Source organism: Arachis stenosperma, chromosome 3 (genome assembly GCF_014773155.1).
Source record: "Arachis stenosperma cultivar V10309 chromosome 3, arast.V10309.gnm1.PFL2, whole genome shotgun sequence".
Taxonomy (NCBI): domain Eukaryota; kingdom Viridiplantae; phylum Streptophyta; class Magnoliopsida; order Fabales; family Fabaceae; genus Arachis; species Arachis stenosperma.
The window spans coordinates 17,541,985-17,568,385 of NC_080379.1; the positions used below are offsets into that span (position 1 = coordinate 17,541,985).

At 27.5% G+C, this 26,401-nt stretch overlaps 3 protein-coding genes across 4 annotated transcripts; 1 reads left to right on the plus strand and 2 right to left on the minus strand.

Annotated features, from left to right (window-relative positions):
- Positions 1-427: 427 nt before the first annotated feature.
- LOC130967996 (probable inactive purple acid phosphatase 27) lies at positions 428-8,740 on the minus strand. The gene is made up of 13 exons (XM_057893071.1): positions 8,282-8,740; positions 7,331-7,418; positions 3,459-3,686; positions 3,271-3,379; positions 3,067-3,184; positions 2,552-2,684; positions 2,262-2,449; positions 1,958-2,144; positions 1,609-1,676; positions 1,433-1,517; positions 1,151-1,339; positions 986-1,066; positions 428-753 (listed from the first exon to the last, which is right to left on the minus strand). Exons 1-13 carry the CDS (start codon positions 8,611-8,613, stop codon positions 700-702), a joined length of 1,860 nt encoding a protein of 619 aa, XP_057749054.1. The 5' UTR covers positions 8,614-8,740; the 3' UTR covers positions 428-699.
- Positions 8,741-12,399: 3,659 nt separating this feature from the next.
- On the plus strand, positions 12,400-16,285 carry LOC130970271 (GRAS family protein TF80-like). 2 transcript variants are annotated; one of them, XM_057896298.1, is made up of 3 exons: positions 12,400-12,495; positions 14,060-14,519; positions 14,805-16,285. In XM_057896298.1, exons 2-3 carry the CDS (start codon positions 14,510-14,512, stop codon positions 16,133-16,135), a joined length of 1,341 nt encoding a protein of 446 aa, XP_057752281.1. In that variant the 5' UTR covers positions 12,400-12,495; positions 14,060-14,509; the 3' UTR covers positions 16,136-16,285. The 2 variants fall into 2 exon arrangements, with proteins under 2 accessions (XP_057752281.1, XP_057752282.1); XM_057896299.1 differs by having other exon boundaries at positions 14,185-14,519.
- A 313-nt stretch (positions 16,286-16,598) lies between these two features.
- On the minus strand, positions 16,599-24,908 carry LOC130968009 (probable inactive purple acid phosphatase 27). Its single transcript, XM_057893085.1, has 13 exons — positions 24,449-24,908; positions 23,499-23,586; positions 19,625-19,852; positions 19,437-19,545; positions 19,233-19,350; positions 18,718-18,850; positions 18,428-18,615; positions 18,124-18,310; positions 17,773-17,840; positions 17,597-17,681; positions 17,315-17,503; positions 17,150-17,230; positions 16,599-16,917 (listed from the first exon to the last, which is right to left on the minus strand). Exons 1-13 carry the CDS (start codon positions 24,778-24,780, stop codon positions 16,864-16,866), a joined length of 1,860 nt encoding a protein of 619 aa, XP_057749068.1. The 5' UTR covers positions 24,781-24,908; the 3' UTR covers positions 16,599-16,863.
- Positions 24,909-26,401: the final 1,493 nt, after the last annotated feature.

A 26,401-nucleotide genomic window follows, 5' to 3' on the forward strand; every position in this document is an offset into this window, starting at 1 on the left:
GAATATCATTGTTCATTTGTTATTTATTCCAACTATTTATTACTTTTCTTATTATTAGAATGCTTGTAACTGTAAATGGATGTGCGATAGTTTAGTGCAGCACCTAAAATTTCTCATGCAACATATCTAGGATTGTTATTTTTTTTTAATTATTATTTCAATGGAAACATGTACATCTATTTCTATTTCTATTAGTATTTGTTTGCTGTATTGGAATTTCAAGTGTGAAAAATTAAGTCTCACATTAGTTAAACTTAGTCTAAGTGAAGAAATTTGAGGTTTTTTCCCATTGATTCTTTCATAATCTTACAAATCTCTGTATAAAACTTGCATTGGGGTGTAAAACTATGCAGATCCAATCCATAATTCACCATTCTTTCTTAAGGAATAGAATTGCTTATGTTAAGGGAAATAAACATAATCAAAGACCAAATGAAGAAAAAGAAATTATCATTAATATGAATCTCCATCCACATTTGAACAAGTGATAACAGTATTCTGAATAAAAAACTCTATATGAGAGAATTTTCACATGCACTATACACTAAGAATGAAAAAAAAAAACATTTGTTCTGGAATTGTCTCAGACTATTCTTTGATTTTCACTACTCATACTATCTCTGTGTGTGTGTCTACACTTCTCAACCTATATTAGTCTTTCCTTTCATTTTATGTATATATGAATTTTTCAGTGAGCTTTCACTTGGTAATATGGAAACTGTCCTTAACTTCTTTCGTATCCGCTGTCACGAGCTGCAGAGAGTATAGTAGATGACAATCAACATAATTATATCCAAGTATAAAGAAATGTTTATTGAACATAGTTATTATCGTATTTTGAGTCGACATAACACTTATTTGCCTTTGGATAGGGAGTGAGTTCCATATTCGTGGAATTCGCACTTAATCCAAAGGCAAATGATAGAATAACAACATAGAATACGATGTTAACTATGTTAAAATTAACAGTGTAATAAATTCTAACCTCTAAGCTCAAATCATTCCTAGTAGCATGTGCTCTCAAATAACCAAATTCAGAAATCCTTATCAGACTCCAGTTATCCACCTATAAATACACAATTAAAAATATGTTATGTATATATGAATTAATGAATGTTGTTCATAGTGTGATGAAGATATCATTACTTACACTGCTTGGAAATTGGTCTAAGGTGAAGCCAGCATTGCCAACAACAACATGCACAGGAGCACTGTAATTTTTATGATCATATGTATCAACTCCTTTTGAATCCTTTTTGGGCATGGCTTTACATTGGTTTTGATATACAGAACAAGTTCTCTCATAATTATGCACATGCCCAAAAAGAACCAAATCAACCTGGTTCAATTCAGTCCAAGAATGAATATATAAAGTGAACAAAAAATTTAAGGGTCTATATAGTCTATGGAACTTGATTTACTAACTACTAACCTTATTGGCTAATAACAATGGCTCCACAGCTGCAACAAAATTCTTGTCAGCAGATGAATGATCTGAGGTATACATTGGCCTATGTCTGTAAACATTTAAAAATATTATGATCAATGAATATATATACTGTGAAATTGAATAAGCCTATGATTTAAACTAAACTAAACCAAACTCACCCCATGAATATTAGCCATGGAGTTTTTTGTCTATTAACTGAAGCCATGTCCTTTTTCATCCATGCATACTACAAAAAATAGTGCAGTTAAATTACATGTATTAAAAAACTTATAATATTAAACCATAGATATGAACATGATAAAAAAAAGTTTAAAGTATATTTTTGTCCTTGAAGTTTTTTTGAAAGATTTTAAAAATATTCTTTAACGTTTAATTTGTTTCAATTTATTCTCTTATGTTTTAAATATGTCACAATTATATCCTTGAGGGTTAATACGGTTAAAAGAGATGTTGACATAACAATGATATGTCAACATTGATCAGAAAAAAAAGCTTCTCTGAATTTACCTGCTCAGAATTTTGTGACCAATCATGCTCAGTTGATATAACAGTGAAATGAACACTTGCTTGTTCAATAGAGTACCAAGGCTTATCCTTTGCTGAAGTTGGCATTGGAAAATATGTTTCATATGCTACTCCACATTCCCCACCAGAATCAGGAGTGATATATACTGAACCAGAATTCACATAATCCCTGAGTATATAATAAAGTATATTACAAACCATAAGCCTAGTAATTAATGATAACATCACTACATTAATTCCATTAATGATTATGATATAGTGATAATAATAATAACAATAATACTACCTCTCATGGTTCCCAATTGCTGTCATATAAGAAACTCTGGAAGCTACTGGATTAATAAGGCTAAGGAAGAAATCCCATTCTGCTAGAAAACCAGTGGCATAGCTTATGTCTCCAATGTGAAACACTGAGTCTACATTCTCAGATTTCACTTCTTCATCTATAGCTGAAATAACTGAAAGTGCTCCTGGCTGTGAATGAAAAATGAACTAGATCAAGATAATGAAATGAATGATGATGTTGTTGGTATTATTGTTCTGTGTATATTCTAGTAGTTTTGTCAAAAAAATTACCTGAATGTAATGTTCTTGTGAATCATCAAGAGGAGTTTTTCCCATATCACTATATGTAATGAATCTTAGTTCATCTGATCCTCCAGCAGGTGGAGTTAAAAACTTCATTTGTTCACTCCAACCAACAGAATCACTGCATCATCATAGCATAGTCACAATGTATTCCAATACAAATAGTTTCACAAGCTATATATATAATCTAAACCTATTGAATTAAGTTCATAAACATATATTGAGTTTAATTTTAATGCACTAAAAGGGGTAAAACATTTTATCTAATTGTCTAATTATTACATTTGGTTTTTTAGATATTCGCATAGTCAATATAAAAAGTAGTTATTTTTGTCTCAACCTGGTCGATCAACGACTAATCTATCAATAAATTGTTGCATATATAAGGTGAAATTTAAAATTCCATCGGCTACTTAAATGGACTAATAAGCTAACTACTCGACCAACACAAATTGGTTAGTTATTTTTGCTAAGTGAATCTATCAAAATTAAATTCTTAATACCTTCCGTATGTGTAGTTGAAGGTGGTTGAAGGAGTAAGTCCTGTCATAACTGCTGAATGGATGTATCCAGGGTCATGCCATCCAAAATCCTTAGCAGGACTTGGAAGCAATGCTGAAGCTATCAAATGGAAACAGCATTTGTTGATTTGAACAAATACATAATATATAATTATGATTAGGTATAAATAATTAAGTAATACTCACAGCACATATCATCTGGTGAAAATGTAGTGATCACTGAGGTAGCTGATTTCCCATTTGCATATTGAACTTGTTGAGGTTGATTATCTCCACTAACCCATGTTAATCTCATCTGCAACACCAATCATTAATGTAAAATTAAGGAACAAAAGATTAATTAATTAATTAAAGTCTAGTTTTTGGTTACATACAGAAGTTGAAGTAGAATCAGTGGATGAGAGGTGGCCATAGAGAGGCCTCTTAGGATTAGAAAAAGTCAAAGGTTTTGACCTTCCAACAAAGCATGGGGTCAAGAATCCACCAGTGAAGAACACAAATTCGATGTCTGTTCTAATGTTGATGACGTGGAATTTTATTGAACCACTGCATGCTTTGCTCTTGCAATTAAGGTAATTCGGATCATTTGACATAAATTGTGCCTACATAAAAAATAATAATATCATATAAATTTCTTTAATTTTAAGTGGGAAAACACATAATATTCATTCATTATTGATTAATAGGTAACATAGATTTTAGTATGGAAACAAATGTAACGTATCAAATGTATAAAACATTATAATAAAATTGCACTCTAGATAATAAACAGTTTAGATTTATAAAATTTATATTAAAAAACATTAAATTGTTTTTTATAGAAGTGTTATGACTTATGACCTGATTATCTAATTTCATGACGTGATGATTATGTTAATTGAGACTGTTTTAAAGTTAATTTAATTATAAAATATCAGGTGATGAATAAAAACCTGAATGCTTAGCTTGCTACTCCCACTTTTGATTTTACTTAAGAATATGACATGTTAATAACAAAGAATAATTTTGCCGGACTTAACCTATATGAAGTTGATAAATATGCATTATTTTCTTAAGAATAATAATTAAGAATTTGCATGTCACTATGTCAGGTTGATAATAATTAAGAATTTTGCCGGACCGAATCTCTAAATTATTTGATAAAAAATAAAATAAAATAAGTATTAATATTATTTATTCGTTACTCACTGTGTGTACTGATATTGCATATACTTAGTTCGGTCCAAAAAAAAAAGATGTTGATTAGTGTGTTATATATCAATATATGCAATGCCCTTTTCTTTTCTTTTCTTTTCTTTGGGGTGAGGTGATTTAGAAGGAATTCCCAAAATTATTATAATATAATACATATCCCCGAGATCCTTCTCTATATGCTAATGAACCTAGTTATTATACACTTCAAACTTCAAAGTATTAATCATTTGTGTTAATTACGTCTCAAAGGAATCCACTTCACTAGGCCTCAAATATTCGACCGGTACTTTTCAAGATTGCCCATTATTTCTGTGGTTAGAATTTTCACTCATGAATAAGCAATATTTATTATACGGTGAAAACTCAGGTGCAGTCGATTTCACATGAAGTTGATAGTTGAGAGTTTTTAAATGAAAATTTAGTTAAATTAGTCAAATTATCTAACAGTCTTCATTTATCAACTTCACGTCAAGTCAACTGTACCTGAATTTTTTTCATATTATATATATAAAATAAAAATAAACAGATAAAAAAAGAATGTTTATATACAGTGGAACTTGCCTCATATAGTGTAGCAAAAAGTATAAGATGCTATATATATATATATATATATATACGAAGATGAATATATGCTTTTGTTTCCATCCCCATTATGCACAAATAAATAAATAAAATGAATAATTCTTATTAATTATAACTTCAAATATAGTTTTAGTTTCGTAATAGTTAACATTTAAATAATATATACAATGTAGTGGCTTTTATTTGTGCTAGCTAGGAGCATCTAAAATTATATTCCATCTCAATATACCATTATAATTTTGGATCGGAGCTTTCAACAAGATATTAAAACATTGCGTGAACGTAACGTCCCTTTGACAATGTCTTAGTTAAGAGATATCAAAACATTGGCATCCATTTTTTTTTCGGCCTTAATAATTTCCCTAGCTAGCTAGATATTCCCCAATGTATTAAGAGGATAATTTAGGACCTTGCTAATAAACACACCACAATGAATGAAAATTTGGGCAAGCAAAAGCATGAAATTATTCTTAAATTTATTTAACATTATTAAATGTTAATGCCGGTGGAGTAATTAATTTAGTTGAAGAAGAAGAAACAGCTGCTCGCTCGTACCCACGTACGTCAAGAATTTAAAGAGAACATTTATTTACCTATACTTCTCTTTCCTATTAGAATGATATATATTTTAATTATATATTATTCCTTCTAATAAATAACCTGTAAAAAAGACTTACATGTATTTTTTAATATTTATTAAAACATTTAAAAATTAATTTTTGATTAAGATTTAGTTTACAAGGCTTTGTACTTTGTAGTGGCTCATAAAGTGTGAACGAAAATGAGCCAATTTTAGATTGTGAAGAAAAAAAATTCAAAATAGCTGATGGATCTATTATATAGCTAGAGACTTTGAAAATATGAACTCTATTATATGTAGACGTATTAAATGTAAAATATATATCAAGTCGATTCATTTTCTATTTATCATTATTAAAATAAATAAATATAAATTTATTTTAAATAAAATCCACACACATACATTATTCATAAAAAAAAGTTTAAAAGTCAATCATTTTAATTTATATTAGCTAGTGCTTTTAATTTAGCTAGTAACTCAATACTTTTAATCTAATAAGACAATATTATACTTTTAATAAATATTTTTAATATTGTTAGTTATACATTGACAAAAAAAATTATGCTGGCCATATAACATATATTATATTTCATAAAATAATAAAATATTATAATCAATACATAATATATACACTTCATATATATCAATAAAAAATATTATATATATATATATATATTAAAATTAATTATTAATTTAATTATATTTATATATATTATTTTATATATTTTTAATATATAATTTCTATTCTAATAATATTTTATATATGTTAAAAATATAATCACTTATGCATGTACGTGTGTGGATTGAATTAGAAGAAGCTTATATATGAATGAAAAAAAGGCGTCTAAGTTATGTACACATACACTTTATTCTCATACATGAAAACAATGCACATGGGGTATGGTTTCACGTTGCCAAATTCAAAACCATCTCTATCTTATGCATGTTTCAAGTATGAACATTATTATGCAGTGTTGTAGCCTTAATTATCACTCGTGTTAACAAGTCAAACTTAAGCTTCTGAGATAGAGAAAGGAAAGAAAGAAAAAAAAAAAAATTACTAATAAATTAATGTAACCAACTTATTTTTTTGAGGTGTGACGGTTGTTTAATTTATACATTTTCAAATAGATACATGTTATGTGTCAACCTATTGCTGATGTGTGACGATGTTATGTCAGACCATCAATCAATTGACAAACTATATCTTAAAAAACATACATGGTCATAAATAAGTTCATTAAAAAATAACATACCAGCAATACATTGAAAAAATTATTATTATATCTTAAATTCTGAATTTTTTGTTTAAATAGTCGGTGAAAAATACATGCAAAGCAAGGATGACGAACTTAACTAATTAATTTCCCCTGCTTAACCATTTCATTTGATGGTTGCTTGAGATTATTATAATAAAACCATTGACTAATTAAAGACAATTAATCTATTAATTAATATGCTGATGATAATTTCTATACAACCAAGCTTTATTATTTCCATCATATGACAAACTAACAATATATATAATACATCATACATATACTTAATTAGAAACGCAAGTTTTGCACCTTATACCCAACAGAAAATAACAGGTATGGCATTTATAAGGCATGCTCTAGAATATGAACCCACATTGTTGCTTCCATTTATTATTATTATTATTATTATTATTAATATTATCCAACTGTTAGTTCATCTTGTATAGTATACTATATATATAATATTAATTATTACTATTACTATATCTTATCTTATACAAGACATGACATTACATAAATAAAATCGCTCAAAAAACCTCGAAAAGAAAGGAAACCATATTGCATCAAAAGTCAAGCAGGACCATAATTAATTAATTTGAGAGCATGTCTATTAATTTAACAAGGTATGTACCTTAACAGGGTAATGGCAAAGTAGTGGAAGTTTGGCAATATCACCAGTTTGTACATAGTATAACTCGCTATGAAGACAAGTGTTAACACTGCACATACATAACGCAACTATATTAATTATGAATGAAACATGATCAACTTCTTGTTAATTATTATTGGAATGAACATAATATATGCATGTCTGTGCATGAGTTTTGTGTGAGCAATAATAGTAAAGATTAACTTTAATTTAATTTAGATCCCATCAATCATATATATGTCATGAGAGGAAAACAAAAAAGAGTAATAACTAACACTTTATTTCGTGTACAACCATTTAACACTTCAATGCAAAAGTGAGAAATGAAACATTATTCATGATAACAAACAAAGCAAAAAGTGTTGCACTATAAATGAATTGAAACATCACTTTATCAGTTTCTTATTACTATTATAAATTAAATATCAAAGTCAGTGCAATATAAAGTGTAAAGTAATTAATTTTATAAGAAAGAAAATAGAAGTATGATATATAGAATTAATATTTGTTTTTTTTGTGTGTTGGAACTAGTAAATAATCTTGTATTTTTGTGATAATGAAAAAAAAATTAAACGCATAAATTTATTTAGGTTATGTATAAATTTTTTTTATACTTATTTATATATATATATATATTATGGTGTCTAATTTTTAACTATTTAATACAAAAATAAAAAATATCCTTTTAAATTTTTAGACAAATTAAACACCCACGTGTTAAGTAACATAGAATTTTTTTTTAAATTAAAAAATAATAAATTTATGATCACTAAAATAATTTTTATAAATATAAAACATTTTTTATTTTTTGTCTTCAATCCGACAAACTAACTAATTGTCACGGATTGGAGGCTAATAAATTATTGTATGTAAAAAACATACGATGATTAATGTGAAAAATATTTATGCAGAATAATAATATTAAATTCTTACTTAGAATTGGAAGGTGAGATCATGGCGACCCAATCTCCATGGGAGGGTCTAGAAACGCCGGAGACAGTTACTGTGATGAACTCATCATCGGACAAACTCGAATTGGAGGAACTGACATTCACCATCAACTTCAAATTAGGGCTGGAAGCAGAGCAATCTGGCAACACTCTTCTATTTATGGTTCTGAATTCTGATAATGCTGTGAAGTTTCTGTGCACTCTTGAACTCTTGCTTATCACGTCCTCTAAAGTCGCATCATCAGCGCTTAAAGATTTAACACACAAAATCATTAATAATACATATTTGAGAATCCAATGATTATTAGACTCCATTGTTGAAGAAGGATGAAGGAGGGAAAGTAAGAAGGCTGTGTTTGGCAAATGATGATTTCTTTGAATTTTGGAGAGAGTGGAGGGAGGGTTTTAATTTATAATAATAAGAAGAAAAGAAGGCGTAGTTATTATTAATTACGTTATGGCATGTTGATGTGAATGTGAAAGTGAATATAGAAGAACAAATATGGTGCGTATGGGAAACATTATTGTCATGGGTAGGCCAAGAAGAAACAAATTTTCCTTCTTCATATTATATTGTGAATTTAATTTTCTGGATGTAAGAAATTTACATAAATAAGTAACAGTGTTTTGACGTATAATTTAAATTTGGAGAAATATTAACAAACTAACACTATAATAATTAATTTCTTTTAATATTATAATAAGTTGTTAAATAAGATCTTAAATTTTGTTATCTTTGAATTTTAAATATTTTTAATTAAATTTTAATGTTTCTATTTTTAGAAAATTTAAAATTTTTTTATATTACATATTAAATACAATATTAGTTAGCTCCAAGATTTTTTATGCTCCTTATTAGTTACCCTATTTTTATATCACTCCTAGATTTTTTTTAAATAAATGTTATGGTGTCTATTATATTGTGTTTAACTTACTAAAAAATAAATATATATATTTAATAAATTTTAAATATTTTATTTTTACTTTAAATATTTTAATTTTAATTTTTAAAAATAAATTAAATAATTTAAACACCACAATAAAAAAATACCAAAAAATTCATTTTTTTAACCACATCTAATGGTTCAAAAGTGTGGCAGAGTACTCAAACTCTCAAAGTAACCTTGTCCGGTTGTTTTAGACGGTCCCAACATTTTTTAATTGAAGAAACTTTTATTCATAAAAATAGTTAAATTACACTTAAAAGTTAAAATAAATAAAATATTAGATTTAACTAAAAAAATATTCCTTATATTAAATTATATGTTGAGAGTGAATATATATTTTAATTATAAAAAAACTTAATAAATAAAAAATATTTAATTTCAAAAATTACACAAATACTTTTTTAAATAAATCTGAACATTTAATTGTTTTATCTATAAATATTTTTATAAAAGAATTTTTTTTATTATATCTTTATCAGGCGCTCGTGCGTACACGCGTATGCGTACGTGTCTATAAATTCTTTTGTTCGATGGGCCCATATCCAATTTTGTGAACCCCCAACATTGGAGCGAGGTAAGGTTCTCGTATGAATTTTTAAAAATTCAGTATTTAAATTCTTGAAGTGGAGTCAAATTATGAATTATAGGTAATTTAACCCTCTTTTTTAAGGATTCTCTTTAGTGAAAAATCTACATTAATGCATTAGAATCACTCATAAAAGAAAGAGGAGCGATAGTAATTTTAGCAGAGGAGCCACAATAATTTTTGTAGAGGCATGAATTCAGAAAGATAAAATAGTTTAAAAAAGATAAAAAATAAAGAAGATGAGTGTGTAAATGTGAGAAGGAACAAAATAGAGATAATGGTAGATTTAAAATTTTTATAAATTGATTAAAAAAAATTGTCTAAAAATTTACTATGAATATATGTCCACTTTTAAAAATTTGTAGCTTACTATTTTAAAAAGACAAATTATATATTTTTAATGTATAAATGTATGTAATTATATTTTTTATTAATTTATGTCTTGTAAAATAAACGTTGTACGCCAATGAATAATAGTTCAAATGACATAGTCTCTCTAAGTAAGAGGTTGCGAGTTCGAACCTTCTATCCTTGGTAAAAAAAATAAATAAATAAAAATAAAATAAACGTTGTACGCATAACACCGTATCCATATTTCTGGTAGACCTTGCTGTCTCAGTGTTGGAGTTCACGCACGCTAAATACAATTCCACTTTTATGACTTCAACGTTGTAGCAATCAATATGGTTGGGACCCAAAATTCCTGTAAATACTATCATTTCAGCATCCCTATATTTCTTTTCACACCAACATACATTCCAATCTTTCTGAGTTTCTTTTGAAAAGCCAACAGTTACTTTAATTGAGTGACAAACAAAATAGACTAATCAAGATGGAATATTAAGCCAATTGTTTTAGGGTGAAGTTTTTAGTGGGACAATGAATCTCAGGATGGGCCAGATTCTATGTCGATTAAGTATATTTGATAAGCAACAATTAAGTAAGTATTAGTAAAAGTAACATATGAAAAGATATTTAACTTTAGTGTTGAATTAAAATTAGAAAATAGTTTATATTTAATATATTAATTACTTAAAATTTTCTTGAACAAGAATTAATTAAAATAAAAACTAAATAGTTTTCCATCAACATAATGGGGAGAAAAGATGGGCACATACGTGGAGGCATGAAATGAAGCCCAACCCACTACCTTATTATGGACCATCCATAATTATGGATCATGCTAGTTTTCTTTTATTTTTTTGGATTTAACTTCTGATTCTGGCATTCAGCCCACTTTCTCGAACTAAATTATCGTTATGTTCTTATTTCAAACGGAATTTTCCACCTATGAAAAAGACTCAAGTTTTGCATAATAGTGCTGGCCGAATAAATTACGTGATACGTACCAAAAGCTATGGATTTAATATGATTAATAATTATTCAAACTAGGATATCGTTGCATCCGAAGTTCAAGGGGGAAATCGCGTTACATCTCTCAGATAACTATGATGCCTAATTGCCTATGATTCATTACAAGTGAAGTATATTTTTTTTATTATCAACAAACTATAGTTTAAATGGCATAATCTTCTCATACTCATTTAGAGGTTACGAATTTGAATCTTATTTTTAACTTAAAAAAAAAAATTTATTTTTAAAATTTATTAAAAATTTTAAAAATATTTCTAAATTTTATTTTCCTTTAATTTTATCTCTAAAATTTTATATTTGTATCAAATATATTCTTAAGAGCCAAATTTTTAAAAAATATAAAATCAATCTAATAATAATGTATGACAACTATATTTATTTTACTTATATTAAAAATTATTCTTATAAAATTATTGTTAAATTAATTTTAAATTTTTTAAAAAAATAACTGTCAAAATATATTTGATATAAGTAAACAAATTTTTAAAATAAAATAAAATTTACAAATATTTTTAAAATTTTTAATAAATTTTTAAGACAAAATATATATTTATTCTTGATTATATAACCAAGGGCAACAAGGATATTCTTTCTTACAAATGATGCCAATAAGTTTTTAATTTTTTAATTATTAGCTTCATCTAATTAATAAATGCATGTAAGCAACATAGATATGTTCTATTACATTTGGCTTTCTCCGCCTCCATAGACCAAGTAGCGAATTAGTGCGACAAATAATATCTTTAATCTTTGTTACCTTCTCCTTGTACCATATGAGACATGAGGGCATGGTTTCACATGACTCCAGAAACTGTTTTGGCCACGTTATATGTACCAAGCTTTACGAGGCATTAGTTTGTTTGTATATATATAATGAGAAATGTTAGACAATTAGAATTTATTATTTTTAGTTATTATTTAATAATTTAATAATATTTTATTTTATATTTTTAAATATTAATAATTAATTAATAATTAAAAATAATAAATTTTGATAGTCTTTTAATATTTTTTATTTATAATTTACTATATTATTGGAATGGATTGACTTTAGTTGTGCTAAGAATAATTAAGATTATTCAATTAACTTGGCTAACCATCGTTATACTCTATGCATGATGATCGAACACAACAATATATATATATTCTCAGAACCACCCTATGAAGACCAAAACCACAATCCCTTGAAGGATTTAAAAATCTGTATTTGAGGGAAGTTTGAGTGCTACATATATAGATTTGCATGATTATATATATGATACATTGATATCCCATCAAGTATGGATTCAAGTAAGTCTACATAAATTTATTAGGTTCCATCTGGATTCTGATTTTGAAAACATATATTTATGTTTTTCTTTTCCATTTTATTGTTTTTTAGAAGTAGAATTCAAACACAGTTTTAAATTTTCATTATTAGTGTTTATGAACACAAAACATATAAATATGTCAATACGGTGAAATACAAATATATTTTATTGTTAATAGATATATAATTATTTATGTCTTTTTTTATTAACTTATATTTTTTAGACATTTGGTTATAATTTTATTGTTGTTGCTCCAAAAAAAAGACAAATAAAAAACCTTATAAAAAATCGACACAAACTCAAAAAAAATTCAAATAAGAGATATAATTATGCATCTTAGAAAAATGAATCACTACAATAATTTTTTTTAAGCCACGGGTTTTTATATATGTCAAATTAGAAACCATAATCGTAAATAATCTTGATCATGGTTTTTAACTATAACTTTATAAAATAGTTTTTTGTATGCACACAAGTGATCTTCAAATATGACCAAGCACCCTTAGCAAAATTTTCAAAAAATAGCGTGATAATAGATATTAAAAGTAATGATTTTGAAGGATGATATTTTTCCAATATAGTTATTTTAAGATTTAAAAGGGTCAAATTCTTGGGAGCTAGTTAATTTAGTATTTTTTATCGTTATTTGACCATCATAAATATAATTTTTTAAATATACAAGTTTTATTAATTTATGTATAAATTTTAAAAAATATGTATGTAAATTATATTAATTTATATGTACAAATTCTAATAAATATTAGTATAAATTATATATTTTTTGTATGTAAAATTTGTGTATATATAAGAGCAAATTATTAATGCTAGTTGAATACTGACAAAAAATAATAATATTTACTAGTTATATATTTAGGGATGGACATACGGGGTGAGTAGAGGTTTCGGCTCGCCAACTTTTTTAAAAAAAAATAATAGTAATAAGTTATTAAGTATGATTTAATTTTTTTAAAAATTTATTTAATATTTAGTTTAGTATAAATAAAATTCAATCCAACATAATGATTTCTAATATTTTAAATTTATTTGATAAGTAAACCCTCGCACGAATAAAAAAAAGTACGATTTTATAGATTTATAAGTGTTAATAGTCTTTATATTTAATTTGTTTAATAGTGTGATAATATAGCTAATATATTTGTTGGTGGATTTAACTATTATTACTATATTATTTATGATCACATTCAGTATATATGTGTGATTTATTGAAGAAAGTACATTATTAAAACCGATTAATAACTATTTTAGAATTAATCCAATTAACACTGAATTAAAAAAAACAAACAATGCATAATATGTTACTTTTTTATTAATCAAATTATTACAATTCAAATTAAATTTTAAAAAATAATTTAAAATTATAATTTCAATCTTCTCACGTGCATGGCACGGGTGATTATACTTGTTAAGTGGGACTATAATAGAGATTAAAGTTAGTTTCTCTTAATGAAGAAGAGAGATATGCTTTGATTTCTTATTTATTATTTATAATGCAAAAACTGATGTGAAATTATTTTTTATGACAGGTAAGCCATAAATACGAATTGAAATGAATTTCTTATCAGAGATGGTCTAACTATTTTTTTTCAAGATTTTATATCATTATTACTCAATCTACATCTTGATGGATGATGATTAATCAATCATGTAGGGATATCCAATTTCCACAAATCGCAAATCTCATATTCCTATGTGGCATAAGGACAAGAATTCAAGTGTAACAAAATCAACCTCTTCCGTTGTCCATTATCCCTACCTAGGAAAATCCTTCCATTTTAGAACTCCAATTTCGATGGACTTCAATGTTTTTTTCTATAAAGTCCTAATGCCGCACAACTGTTACGCTTTGCACTTGTGATTTAGTTACTGTGTGAGAGGCTTTAAAGAGTTTTTGGCCTTTGCCAAGAACGCTTCAAATTATCACAATTTGGTGCTGCTGTCAGAAAATTTTCTCTGCCAAATATTACCCTTGCATTATGGACTCAGGTATGTATATTACTTTGATCGGAGTATTAAATGTCTAGTTCGATACGAATAATTATATTTCTAATACGTCTCTTTATTTACAAATATTTTAATTCGAAATCTAGATCTTTTGACTATAGAAGTTCTGATTAAGTCAATAAAACTACTTTTTTTAAAAATTTAAACTGATAGAAAAAAGTATATAAATGATTATATCTCTGACCACGAATTACTCGAGTGTGAATGACAATCAAAATCTTTTTATTTGGTATCTGCTAATTTAGTTTGTTGTGAACTGGAAAATAGGTTCACCGTACCAATGGATAAGGGAGCCGAGATTGGAAGACAGCAACACCTCAAATCCATTTGATCTTCTTTACGATTGTGCCAAATTTGTTGCATCAGGAAGCATAAAAAATGCAGACATAGCACTTGAAAACATCTCTCACCAGTTGTCTCCGGACGGCGCAGCAGCGCAGCGAACGGTGACTTATTTCAGCGAAGCTCTGGCTTCCAAGATAGTCAAGAATCTTCCAGGAGTAGACAAAGCTCTAAACTCCTCAAAGAGATTAACTGCTCCTGAAGAAATCCTTGTCCAGAACTACTTCTATGAGTTGTTTCCATTTCTGAAATGTGCTTACTTGACTGCAAATCAAGTCATAGTTAAAGCAATGGAAGGCGAAAAAATTGTTCATATAATTGATCTGCATTGTGCAGAGCCGGTTCAATGGATTAACCTCTTGATGACATTGAATGAGCGTCCTGAAGGACCTCCTCATTTGAGGATCACAAGCATTCATGATAAGAAAGAGGTTTTAGATCAGATGAATGCTAGTTTGACAAGAGAAGCAGAGAAATTGGATTTTCCTTTGCAGTTCAATCCTATAGTTAGCACTTTAGAAGATCTTGACATTGATAGTTTGCCGGTTCGCACAGGCGAGGCGCTTGCAATTTGTTCTGTCTTGCAGCTGCATCGCCTTCTAGCCACAGATGATGAAGCTCTAGGGAGGAATTCCCCGGCTGCAACGATGAATCTGCATAGAGCAGTGCATATGAACCGAAGAACTTTCGCAGAGTGGCTCGAAAGAGATATGATGAATTCATATATTTCAAGTCCTATCTCTGCTTTGTCACCTCCTCCTCTGTATCCTTCACCTAAGATGGAAGCATTTTTAAGAGATCTTCGCAAACTGCAGCCGAAATTAATGGTGATAACTGAGCAAGAGACTAATCTTAATGGATGCAGTCTTGTGGAGAGAGTTGAGAAAGCTTTATACTTCTACAGTGCCTTGTTTGATTGCTTGGATTCGACCGTGCGAAGAACTTCCTTGGAGAGGAAGAAAGTTGAGAGTTTGCTGCTTGGAGAGCAGATAAAGAACATCATTGCATCTGAGGGGTTTGAGAGAAAGGAGAGGTATGAGAAGCTTGAGAATTGGATTCGGCGGCTCGATCTGGCCGGTTTTGTGAGGCTGCCTTTGAGAGACAATGATAAGTTGCATGCTAAGGAGGTTTTGCACAACTATGGACACAAATATATGATTAGAGAAGGCCATGGTTGCTTACTTGTTTGTTGGGGTGATAGACCCCTTTTCTCCATTTCAGCATGGAGTTTTAGAGGATTAAATCTTTCTTTATAAGATGGAATCAATACCATATCTCCCTATATATGTATATCATTGTTCATTTGTTATTTATTCCAACTATTTATTACTCTTCTTATTATTAGAATGCTTGTAACTGTAAATGGATGTGCGATAGTTTAGTGCAGCACCTAAAATTTCTCATGCAACATATCTAGGATTGTTATTTTTTTTAATTATTATTTCAATGGAAACATGTACATCTATTTCTATTTCTATTAGTATTTGTTTGCTGTATTGGAATTTCAAGTGTGAAAAATTAAGTCTCACATTAGTTAAACTTAGTCTAAGTGAAGAAATTTGAGGTTTTTTTTCATTGATTCTTTCATAATCTTACAAATCTCTGTATAAAACTTGCATTGGGGTGTAAAACTATGCAGATCCAATCCATAATTCACCATTCTTTCTTAAGGAATAGAATTGCTTATGTTAAGGGAAATAAACATAATCAAATACCAAATGAAGAAAAAGAAATTATCATTAATATGAATCTCCATCCACATTTGAACAAGTGATAACAGTATTCTGAATAAAAAACTCTATATGAGAGAATTTTCACATGCACTATACACTAAGAATGAAAAAAAAAACATTTGTTCTGGAATTGTCTTAGACTATTCTTTGATTTTCACTACTCATACTATCTCTGTGTGTGTGTCTACACTTCTCAACCTATATTAGTCTTTCCTTTTATTTTATGTATATATGAATTTTTCAGTGAGCTTTCACTTGGTAATATGGAAACTGTCCTTAACTTCTTTCGTATCCGCTGTCACGAGCTGCAGAGAGTATAGTAGATGACAATCAACATAATTATATCCAAGTATAAAGAAATGTTTATTGAACATAGTTATTATCGTATTTTGAGTCGACATAACACTTATTTGCCTTTGAATAGGGAGTGAGTTCCATATTCGTGGAATTCGCACTTAATCCAAAGGCAAATGATAGAATAACAACATAGAATACGATGTTAACTATGTTAAAATTAACAGTGTAATAAATTCTAACCTCTAAGCTCAAATCATTCCTAGTAGCATGTGCTCTCAAATAACCAAATTCAGAAATCCTTATCAGACTCCAGTTATCCACCTATAAATACACAATTAAAAATATGTTATGTATATATGAATTAATGAATGTTGTTCATAGTGTGATGAAGATATCATTACTTACACTGCTTGGAAATTGGTCTAAGGTGAAGCCAGCATTGCCAACAACAACATGCACAGGAGCACTGTAATTTTTATGATCATATGTATCAACTCCTTTTGAATCCTTTTTGGGCATGGCTTTACATTGGTTTTGATATACAGAACAAGTTCTCTCATAATTATGCACATGCCCAAAAAGAACCAAATCAACCTGGTTCAATTCAGTCCAAGAATGAATATATAAAGTGAACAAAAAATTTAAGGGTCTATATAGTCTATGGAACTTGATTTACTAACTACTAACCTTATTGGCTAATAACAATGGCTCCACAGCTGCAACAAAATTCTTGTCAGCAGATGAATGATCTGAGGTATACATTGGCCTATGTCTGTAAACATTTAAAAATATTATGATCAATGAATATATATACTGTGAAATTGAATAAGCCTATGATTTAAACTAAACTAAACCAAACTCACCCCATGAATATTAGCCATGGAGTTTTTTGTCTATTAACTGAAGCCATGTCCTTTTTCATCCATGCATACTACAAAAAATAGTGCAGTTAAATTACATGTATTAAAAAACTTATAATATTAAACCATAGATATGAACATGATAAAAAAAAGTTTAAAGTATATTTTTGTCCTTGAAGTTTTTTTGAAAGATTTTAAAAATATTCTTTAATGTTTAATTTGTTTCAATTTATTCTCTTATGTTTTAAATATGTCACAATTATATCCTTGAGGGTTAATACGGTTAAAAAAGATGTTGACATAACAATGATATGTCAACATTGATCAGAAAAAAAAAAGCTTCTCTGAATTTACCTGCTCAGAATTTTGTGACCAATCATGCTCAGTTGATATAACAGTGAAATGAACACTTGCTTGTTCAATAGAGTACCAAGGCTTATCCTTTGCTGAAGTTGGCATTGGAAAATATGTTTCATATGCTACTCCACATTCCCCACCAGAATCAGGAGTGATATATACTGAACCAGAATTCACATAATCCCTGAGTATATAATAAAGTATATTACAAACCATAAGCCTAGTAATTAATGATAACATCACTACATTAATTCCATTAATGATTATGATATAGTGATAATAATAATAACAATAATACTACCTCTCATGGTTCCCAATTGCTGTCATATAAGAAACTCTGGAAGCTACTGGATTAATAAGGCTAAGGAAGAAATCCCATTCTGCTAGAAAACCAGTGGCATAGCTTATGTCTCCAATGTGAAACACTGAGTCTACATTCTCAGATTTCACTTCTTCATCTATAGCTGAAATAACTGAAAGTGCTCCTGGCTGTGAATGAAAAATGAACTAGATCAAGATAATGAAATGAATGATGATGTTGTTGGTATTATTGTTCTGTGTATATTCTAGTAGTTTTGTCAAAAAAATTACCTGAATGTAATGTTCTTGTGAATCATCAAGAGGAGTTTTTCCCATATCACTATATGTAATGAATCTTAGTTCATCTGATCCTCCAGCAGGTGGAGTTAAAAACTTCATTTGTTCACTCCAACCAACAGAATCACTGCATCATCATAGCATAGTCACAATGTATTCCAATACAAATAGTTTCACAAGCTATATATATAATCTAAACCTATTGAATTAAGTTCATAAACATATATTGAGTTTAATTTTAATGCACTAAAAGGGGTAAAACATTTTATCTAATTGTCTAATTATTACATTTGGTTTTTTAGATATTCGCATAGTCAATATAAAAAGTAGTTATTTTTGTCTCAACCTGGTCGATCAACGACTAATCTATCAATAAATTGTTGCATATATAAGGTGAAATTTAAAATTCCATCGGCTACTTAAATGGACTAATAAGCTAACTACTCGACCAACACAAATTGGTTAGTTATTTTTGCTAAGTGAATCTATCAAAATTAAATTCTTAATACCTTCCGTATGTGTAGTTGAAGGTGGTTGAAGGAGTAAGTCCTGTCATAACTGCTGAATGGATGTATCCAGGGTCATGCCATCCAAAATCCTTAGCAGGACTTGGAAGCAATGCTGAAGCTATCAAATGGAAACAGCATTTGTTGATTTGAACAAATACATAATATATAATTATGATTAGGTATAAATAATTAAGTAATACTCACAGCACATATCATCTGGTGAAAATGTAGTGATCACTGAGGTAGCTGATTTCCCATTTGCATATTGAACTTGTTGAGGTTGATTATCTCCACTAACCCATGTTAATCTCATCTGCAACACCAATCATTAATGTAAAATTAAGGAACAAAAGATTAATTAATTAATTAAAGTCTAGTTTTTGGTTACATACAGAAGTTGAAGTAGAATCAGTGGATGAGAGGTGGCCATAGAGAGGCCTCTTAGGATTAGAAAAAGTCAAAGGTTTTGACCTTCCAACAAAGCATGGGGTCAAGAATCCACCAGTGAAGAACACAAATTCGATGTCTGTTCTAATGTTGATGACGTGGAATTTTATTGAACCACTGCATGCTTTGCTCTTGCAATTAAGGTAATTCGGATCATTTGACATAAATTGTGCCTACATAAAAAATAATAATATCATATAAATTTCTTTAATTTTAAGTGGGAAAACACATAATATTCATTCATTATTGATTAATAGGTAACATAGATTTTAGTATGGAAACAAATGTAACGTATCAAATGTATAAAACATTATAATAAAATTGCACTCTAGATAATAAACAGTTTAGATTTATAAAATTTATATTAAAAAACATTAAATTGTTTTTTATAGAAGTGTTATGACTTATGACCTGATTATCTAATTTCATGACGTGATGATTATGTTAATTGAGACTGTTTTAAAGTTAATTTAATTATAAATATCAGGTGATGAATAAAAACCTGAATGCTTAGCTTGCTACTCCCACTTTTGATTTTACTTAAGAATATGACATGTTAATAACAAAGAATAATTTTGCCGGACTTAACCTATATGAAGTTGATAAATATGCATTATTTTCTTAAGAATAATAATTAAGAATTTGCATGTCACTATGTCAGGTTGATAATAATTAAGAATTTTGCCGGACCGAATCTCTAAATTATTTGATAAAAAATAAAATAAAATAAGTATTAATATTATTTATTCGTTACTCACTGTGTGTACTGATATTGCATATACTTAGTTCGGTCCAAAAAAAAAAGATGTTGATTAGTGTGTTATATATCAATATATGCAATGCCCTTTTCTTTTCTTTTCTTTTCTTTGGGGTGAGGTGATTTAGAAGGAATTCCCAAAATTATTATAATATAATACATATCCCCGAGATCCTTCTCTATATGCTAATGAACCTAGTTATTATACACTTCAAACTTCAAAGTATTAATCATTTGTGTTAATTACGTCTCAAAGGAATCCACTTCACTAGGCCTCAAATATTCGACCGGTACTTTTCAAGATTGCCCATTATTTCTGTGGTTAGAATTTTCACTCATGAATAAGCAATATTTATTATACGGTGAAAACTCAGGTGCAGTCGATTTCACATGAAGTTGATAGTTGAGAGTTTTTAAATGAAAATTTAGTTAAATTAGTCAAATTATCTAACAGTCTTCATTTATCAACTTCACGTCAAGTCAACTGTACCTGAATTTTTTTCATATTATATATAAAATAAAATAAACAGATAAAAAAAGAATGTTTATATACAGTGGAACTTGCCTCATATAGTGTAGCAAAAAGTATAAGATGCTATATATATATATATATATATATATATACGAAGATGAATATATGCTTTTGTTTCCATCCCCATTATGCACAAATAAATAAATAAAATGAATAATTCTTATTAATTATAACTTCAAATATAGTTTTAGTTTCGTAATAGTTAACATTTAAATAATATATACAATGTAGTGGCTTTTATTTGTGCTAGCTAGGAGCATCTAAAATTATATTCCATCTCAATATACCATTATAATTTTGGATCGGAGCTTTCAACAAGATATTAAAACATTGCGTGAACGTAACGTCCCTTTGACAATGTCTTAGTTAAGAGATATCAAAACATTGGCATCCATTTTTTTTTCGGCCTTAATAATTTCCCTAGCTAGCTAGATATTCCCCAATGTATTAAGAGGATAATTTAGGACCTTGCTAATAAACACACCACAATGAATGAAAATTTGGGCAAGCAAAAGCATGAAATTATTCTTAAATTTATTTAACATTATTAAATGTTAATGCCGGTGGAGTAATTAATTTAGTTGAAGAAGAAGAAACAGCTGCTCGCTCGTACCCACGTACGTCAAGAATTTAAAGAGAACATTTATTTACCTATACTTCTCTTTCCTATTAGAATGATATATATTTTAATTATATATTATTCCTTCTAATAAATAACCTGTAAAAAAGACTTACATGTATTTTTTAATATTTATTAAAACATTTAAAAATTAATTTTTGATTAAGATTTAGTTTACAAGGCTTTGTACTTTGTAGTGGCTCATAAAGTGTGAACGAAAATGAGCCAATTTTAGATTGTGAAGAAAAAAAATTCAAAATAGCTGATGGATCTATTATATAGCTAGAGACTTTGAAAATATGAACTCTATTATATGTAGACGTATTAAATGTAAAATATATATCAAGTCGATTCATTTTCTATTTATCATTATTAAAATAAATAAATATAAATTTATTTTAAATAAAATCCACACACATACATTATTCATAAAAAAAAGTTTAAAAGTCAATCATTTTAATTTATATTAGCTAGTGCTTTTAATTTAGCTAGTAACTCAATACTTTTAATCTAATAAGACAATATTATACTTTTAATAAATATTTTTAATATTGTTAGTTATACATTGACAAAAAAAATTATGCTGGCCATATAACATATATTATATTTCATAAAATAATAAAATATTATAATCAATACATAATATATACACTTCATATATATCAATAAAAAATATTATATATATATATATATTAAAATTAATTATTAATTTAATTATATTTATATATATTATTTTATATATTTTTAATATATAATTTCTATTCTAATAATATTTTATATATGTTAAAAATATAATCACTTATGCATGTACGTGTGTGGATTGAATTAGAAGAAGCTTATATATGAATGAAAAAAAGGCGTCTAAGTTATGTACACATACACTTTATTCTCATACATGAAAACAATGCACATGGGGTATGGTTTCACGTTGCCAAATTCAAAACCATCTCTATCTTATGCATGTTTCAAGTATGAACATTATTATGCAGTGTTGTAGCCTTAATTATCACTCGTGTTAACAAGTCAAACTTAAGCTTCTGAGATAGAGAAAGGAAAGAAAGAAAAAAAAATAAAAATTACTAATAAATTAATGTAACCAACTTATTTTTTTGAGGTGTGACGGTTGTTTAATTTATACATTTTCAAATAGATACATGTTATGTGTCAACCTATTGCTGATGTGTGACGATGTTATGTCAGACCATCAATCAATTGACAAACTATATCTTAAAAAACATACATGGTCATAAATAAGTTCATTAAAAAATAACATACCAGCAATACATTGAAAAAATTATTATTATATCTTAAATTCTGAATTTTTTGTTTAAATAGTCGGTGAAAAATACATGCAAAGCAAGGATGACGAACTTAACTAATTAATTTCCCCTGCTTAACCATTTCATTTGATGGTTGCTTGAGATTATTATAATAAAACCATTGACTAATTAAAGACAATTAATCTATTAATTAATATGCTGATGATAATTTCTATACAACCAAGCTTTATTATTTCCATCATATGACAAACTAACAATATATATAATACATCATACATATACTTAATTAGAAACGCAAGTTTTGCACCTTATACCCAACAGAAAATAACAGGTATGGCATTTATAAGGCATGCTCTAGAATATGAACCCACATTGTTGCTTCCATTTATTATTATTATTATTATTATTATTAATATTATCCAACTGTTAGTTCATCTTGTATAGTATACTATATATATATAATATTAATTATTACTATTACTATATCTTATCTTATACAAGACATGACATTACATAAATAAAATCGCTCAAAAAACCTCGAAAAGAAAGGAAACCATATTGCATCAAAAGTCAAGCAGGACCATAATTAATTAATTTGAGAGCATGTCTATTAATTTAACAAGGTATGTACCTTAACAGGGTAATGGCAAAGTAGTGGAAGTTTGGCAATATCACCAGTTTGTACATAGTATAACTCGCTATGAAGACAAGTGTTAACACTGCACATACATAACGCAACTATATTAATTATGAATGAAACATGATCAACTTCTTGTTAATTATTATTGGAATGAACATAATATATGCATGTCTGTGCATGAGTTTTGTGTGAGCAATAATAGTAAAGATTAACTTTAATTTAATTTAGATCCCATCAATCATATATATGTCATGAGAGGAAAACAAAAAAGAGTAATAACTAACACTTTATTTCGTGTACAACCATTTAACACTTCAATGCAAAAGTGAGAAATGAAACATTATTCATGATAACAAACAAAGCAAAAAGTGTTGCACTATAAATGAATTGAAACATCACTTTATCAGTTTCTTATTACTATTATAAATTAAATATCAAAGTCAGTGCAATATAAAGTGTAAAGTAATTAATTTTATAAGAAAGAAAATAGAAGTATGATATATAGAATTAATATTTGTTTTTTTGTGTGTTGGAACTAGTAAATAATCTTGTATTTTTGTGATAATGAAAAAAAAATTAAACGCATAAATTTATTTAGGTTATGTATAAATTTTTTTTATACTTATTTATATATATATATATATTATGGTGTCTAATTTTTAACTATTTAATACAAAAATAAAAAATATCCTTTTAAATTTTTAGACAAATTAAACACCCACGTGTTAAGTAACATAGAATTTTTTTTTAAATTAAAAAATAATAAATTTATGATCACTAAAATAATTTTTATAAATATAAAACATTTTTTATTTTTTGTCTTCAATCCGACAAACTAACTAATTGTCACGGATTGGAGGCTAATAAATTATTGTATGTAAAAAACATACGATGATTAATGTGAAAAATATTTATGCAGAATAATAATATTAAATTCTTACTTAGAATTGGAAGGTGAGATCATGGCGACCCAATCTCCATGGGAGGGTCTAGAAACGCCGGAGACAGTTACTGTGATGAACTCATCATCGGACAAACTCGAATTGGAGGAACTGACATTCACCATCAACTTCAAATTAGGGCTGGAAGCAGAGCAATCTGGCAACACTCTTCTATTTATGGTTCTGAATTCTGATAATGCTGTGAAGTTTCTGTGCACTCTTGAACTCTTGCTTATCACGTCCTCTAAAGTCGCATCATCAGCGCTTAAAGATTTAACACACAAAATCATTAATAATACATATTTGAGAATCCAATGATTATTAGACTCCATTGTTGAAGAAGGATGAAGGAGGGAAAGTAAGAAGGCTGTGTTTGGCAAATGATGATTTCTTTGAATTTTGGAGAGAGTGGAGGGAGGGTTTTAATTTATAATAATAAGAAGAAAAGAAGGCGTAGTTATTATTAATTACGTTATGGCATGTTGATGTGAATGTGAAAGTGAATATAGAAGAACAAATATGGTGCGTATGGGAAACATTATTGTCATGGGTAGGCCAAGAAGAAACAAATTTTCCTTCTTCATATTATATTGTGAATTTAATTTTCTGGATGTAAGAAAATTTACATAAATAAGTAACAGTGTTTTGACGTATAATTTAAATTTGGAGAAATATTAACAAACTAACACTATAATAATTAATTTCTTTTAATATTATAATAAGTTGTTAAATAAGATCTTAAATTTTGTTATCTTTGAATTTTAAATATTTTTAATTAAATTTTAATGTTTCTATTTTTAGAAAATTTAAAATTTTTTTATATTACATATTAAATACAATATTAGTTAGCTCCAAGATTTTTTATGCTCCTTATTAGTTACCCTATTTTTATATCACTCCTAGATTTTTTTTAAATAAATGTTATGGTGTCTATTATATTGTGTTTAACTTACTAAAAAATAAATATATAATATTTAATAAATTTTAAATATTTTATTTTTACTTTAAATATTTTAATTTTAATTTTTAAAAATAAATTAAATAATTTAAACACCACAATAAAAAAATACCAAAAAATTCATTTTTTTAACCACATCTAATGGTTCAAAAGTGTGGCAGAGTACTCAAACTCTCAAAGTAACCTTGTCCGGTTGTTTTAGACGGTCCCAACATTTTTTAATTGAAGAAACTTTTATTCATAAAAATAGTTAAATTACACTTAAAAGTTAAAATAAATAAAATATTAGATTTAACTAAAAAAATATTCCTTATATTAAATTATATGTTGAGAGTGAATATATATTTTAATTATAAAAAAACTTAATAAATAAAAAATATTTAATTTCAAAAATTACACAAATACTTTTTTAAATAAATCTGAACATTTAATTGTTTTATCTATAAATATTTTTATAAAAGAATTTTTTTTATTATATCTTTATCAGGCGCTCGTGCGTACACGCGTATGCGTACGTGTCTATAAATTCTTTTGTTCGATGGGCCCATATCCAATTTTGTGAACCCCCAACATTGGAGCGAGGTAAGGTTCTCGTATGAATTTTTAAAAATTCAGTATTTAAATTCTTGAAGTGGAGTCAAATTATGAATTATAGGTAATTTAACCCTCTTTTTTAAGGATTCTCTTTAGTGAAAAATCTACATTAATGCATTAGAATCACTCATAAAAGAAAGAGGAGCGATAGTAATTTTAGCAGAGGAGCCACAATAATTTTTGTAGAGGCATGAATTCAGAAAGATAAAATAGTTTAAAAAAGATAAAAAATAAAGAAGATGAGTGTGTAAATGTGAGAAGGAACAAAATAGAGATAATGGTAGATTTAAAATTTTTATAAATTGATTAAAAAAAATTGTCTAAAAATTTACTATGAATATATGTCCACTTTTAAAAATTTGTAGCTTACTATTTTAAAAAGACAAATTATATATTTTTAA

Bases quoted from the DNA above. Each gene is read 5' to 3' on its own strand.
- LOC130967996 (XM_057893071.1), bottom strand. From the start codon at position 8,613: ATGGAGTCTAATAATCATTGGATTCTCAAATATGTATTATTAATGATT. The intron at 3,185-3,270 runs GTGAGTATTACT...TCCATTTGATAG, and splicing joins TTCACCAGATGATATGTGCT to CTTCAGCATTGCTTCCAAGT. The intron at 2,450-2,551 runs GTAATTTTTTTG...TTTCATTCACAG, and splicing joins CACAAGAACATTACATTCAG to CCAGGAGCACTTTCAGTTAT.
- LOC130968009 (XM_057893085.1), bottom strand. From the start codon at position 24,780: ATGGAGTCTAATAATCATTGGATTCTCAAATATGTATTATTAATGATT. The intron at 23,587-24,448 runs GTAAGAATTTAA...ATGTATGTGCAG, and splicing joins ATCTCACCTTCCAATTCTAA to TGTTAACACTTGTCTTCATA. The intron at 18,851-19,232 runs GTATTAAGAATT...ATGATGATGCAG, and splicing joins TTCAACTACACATACGGAAG to TGATTCTGTTGGTTGGAGTG.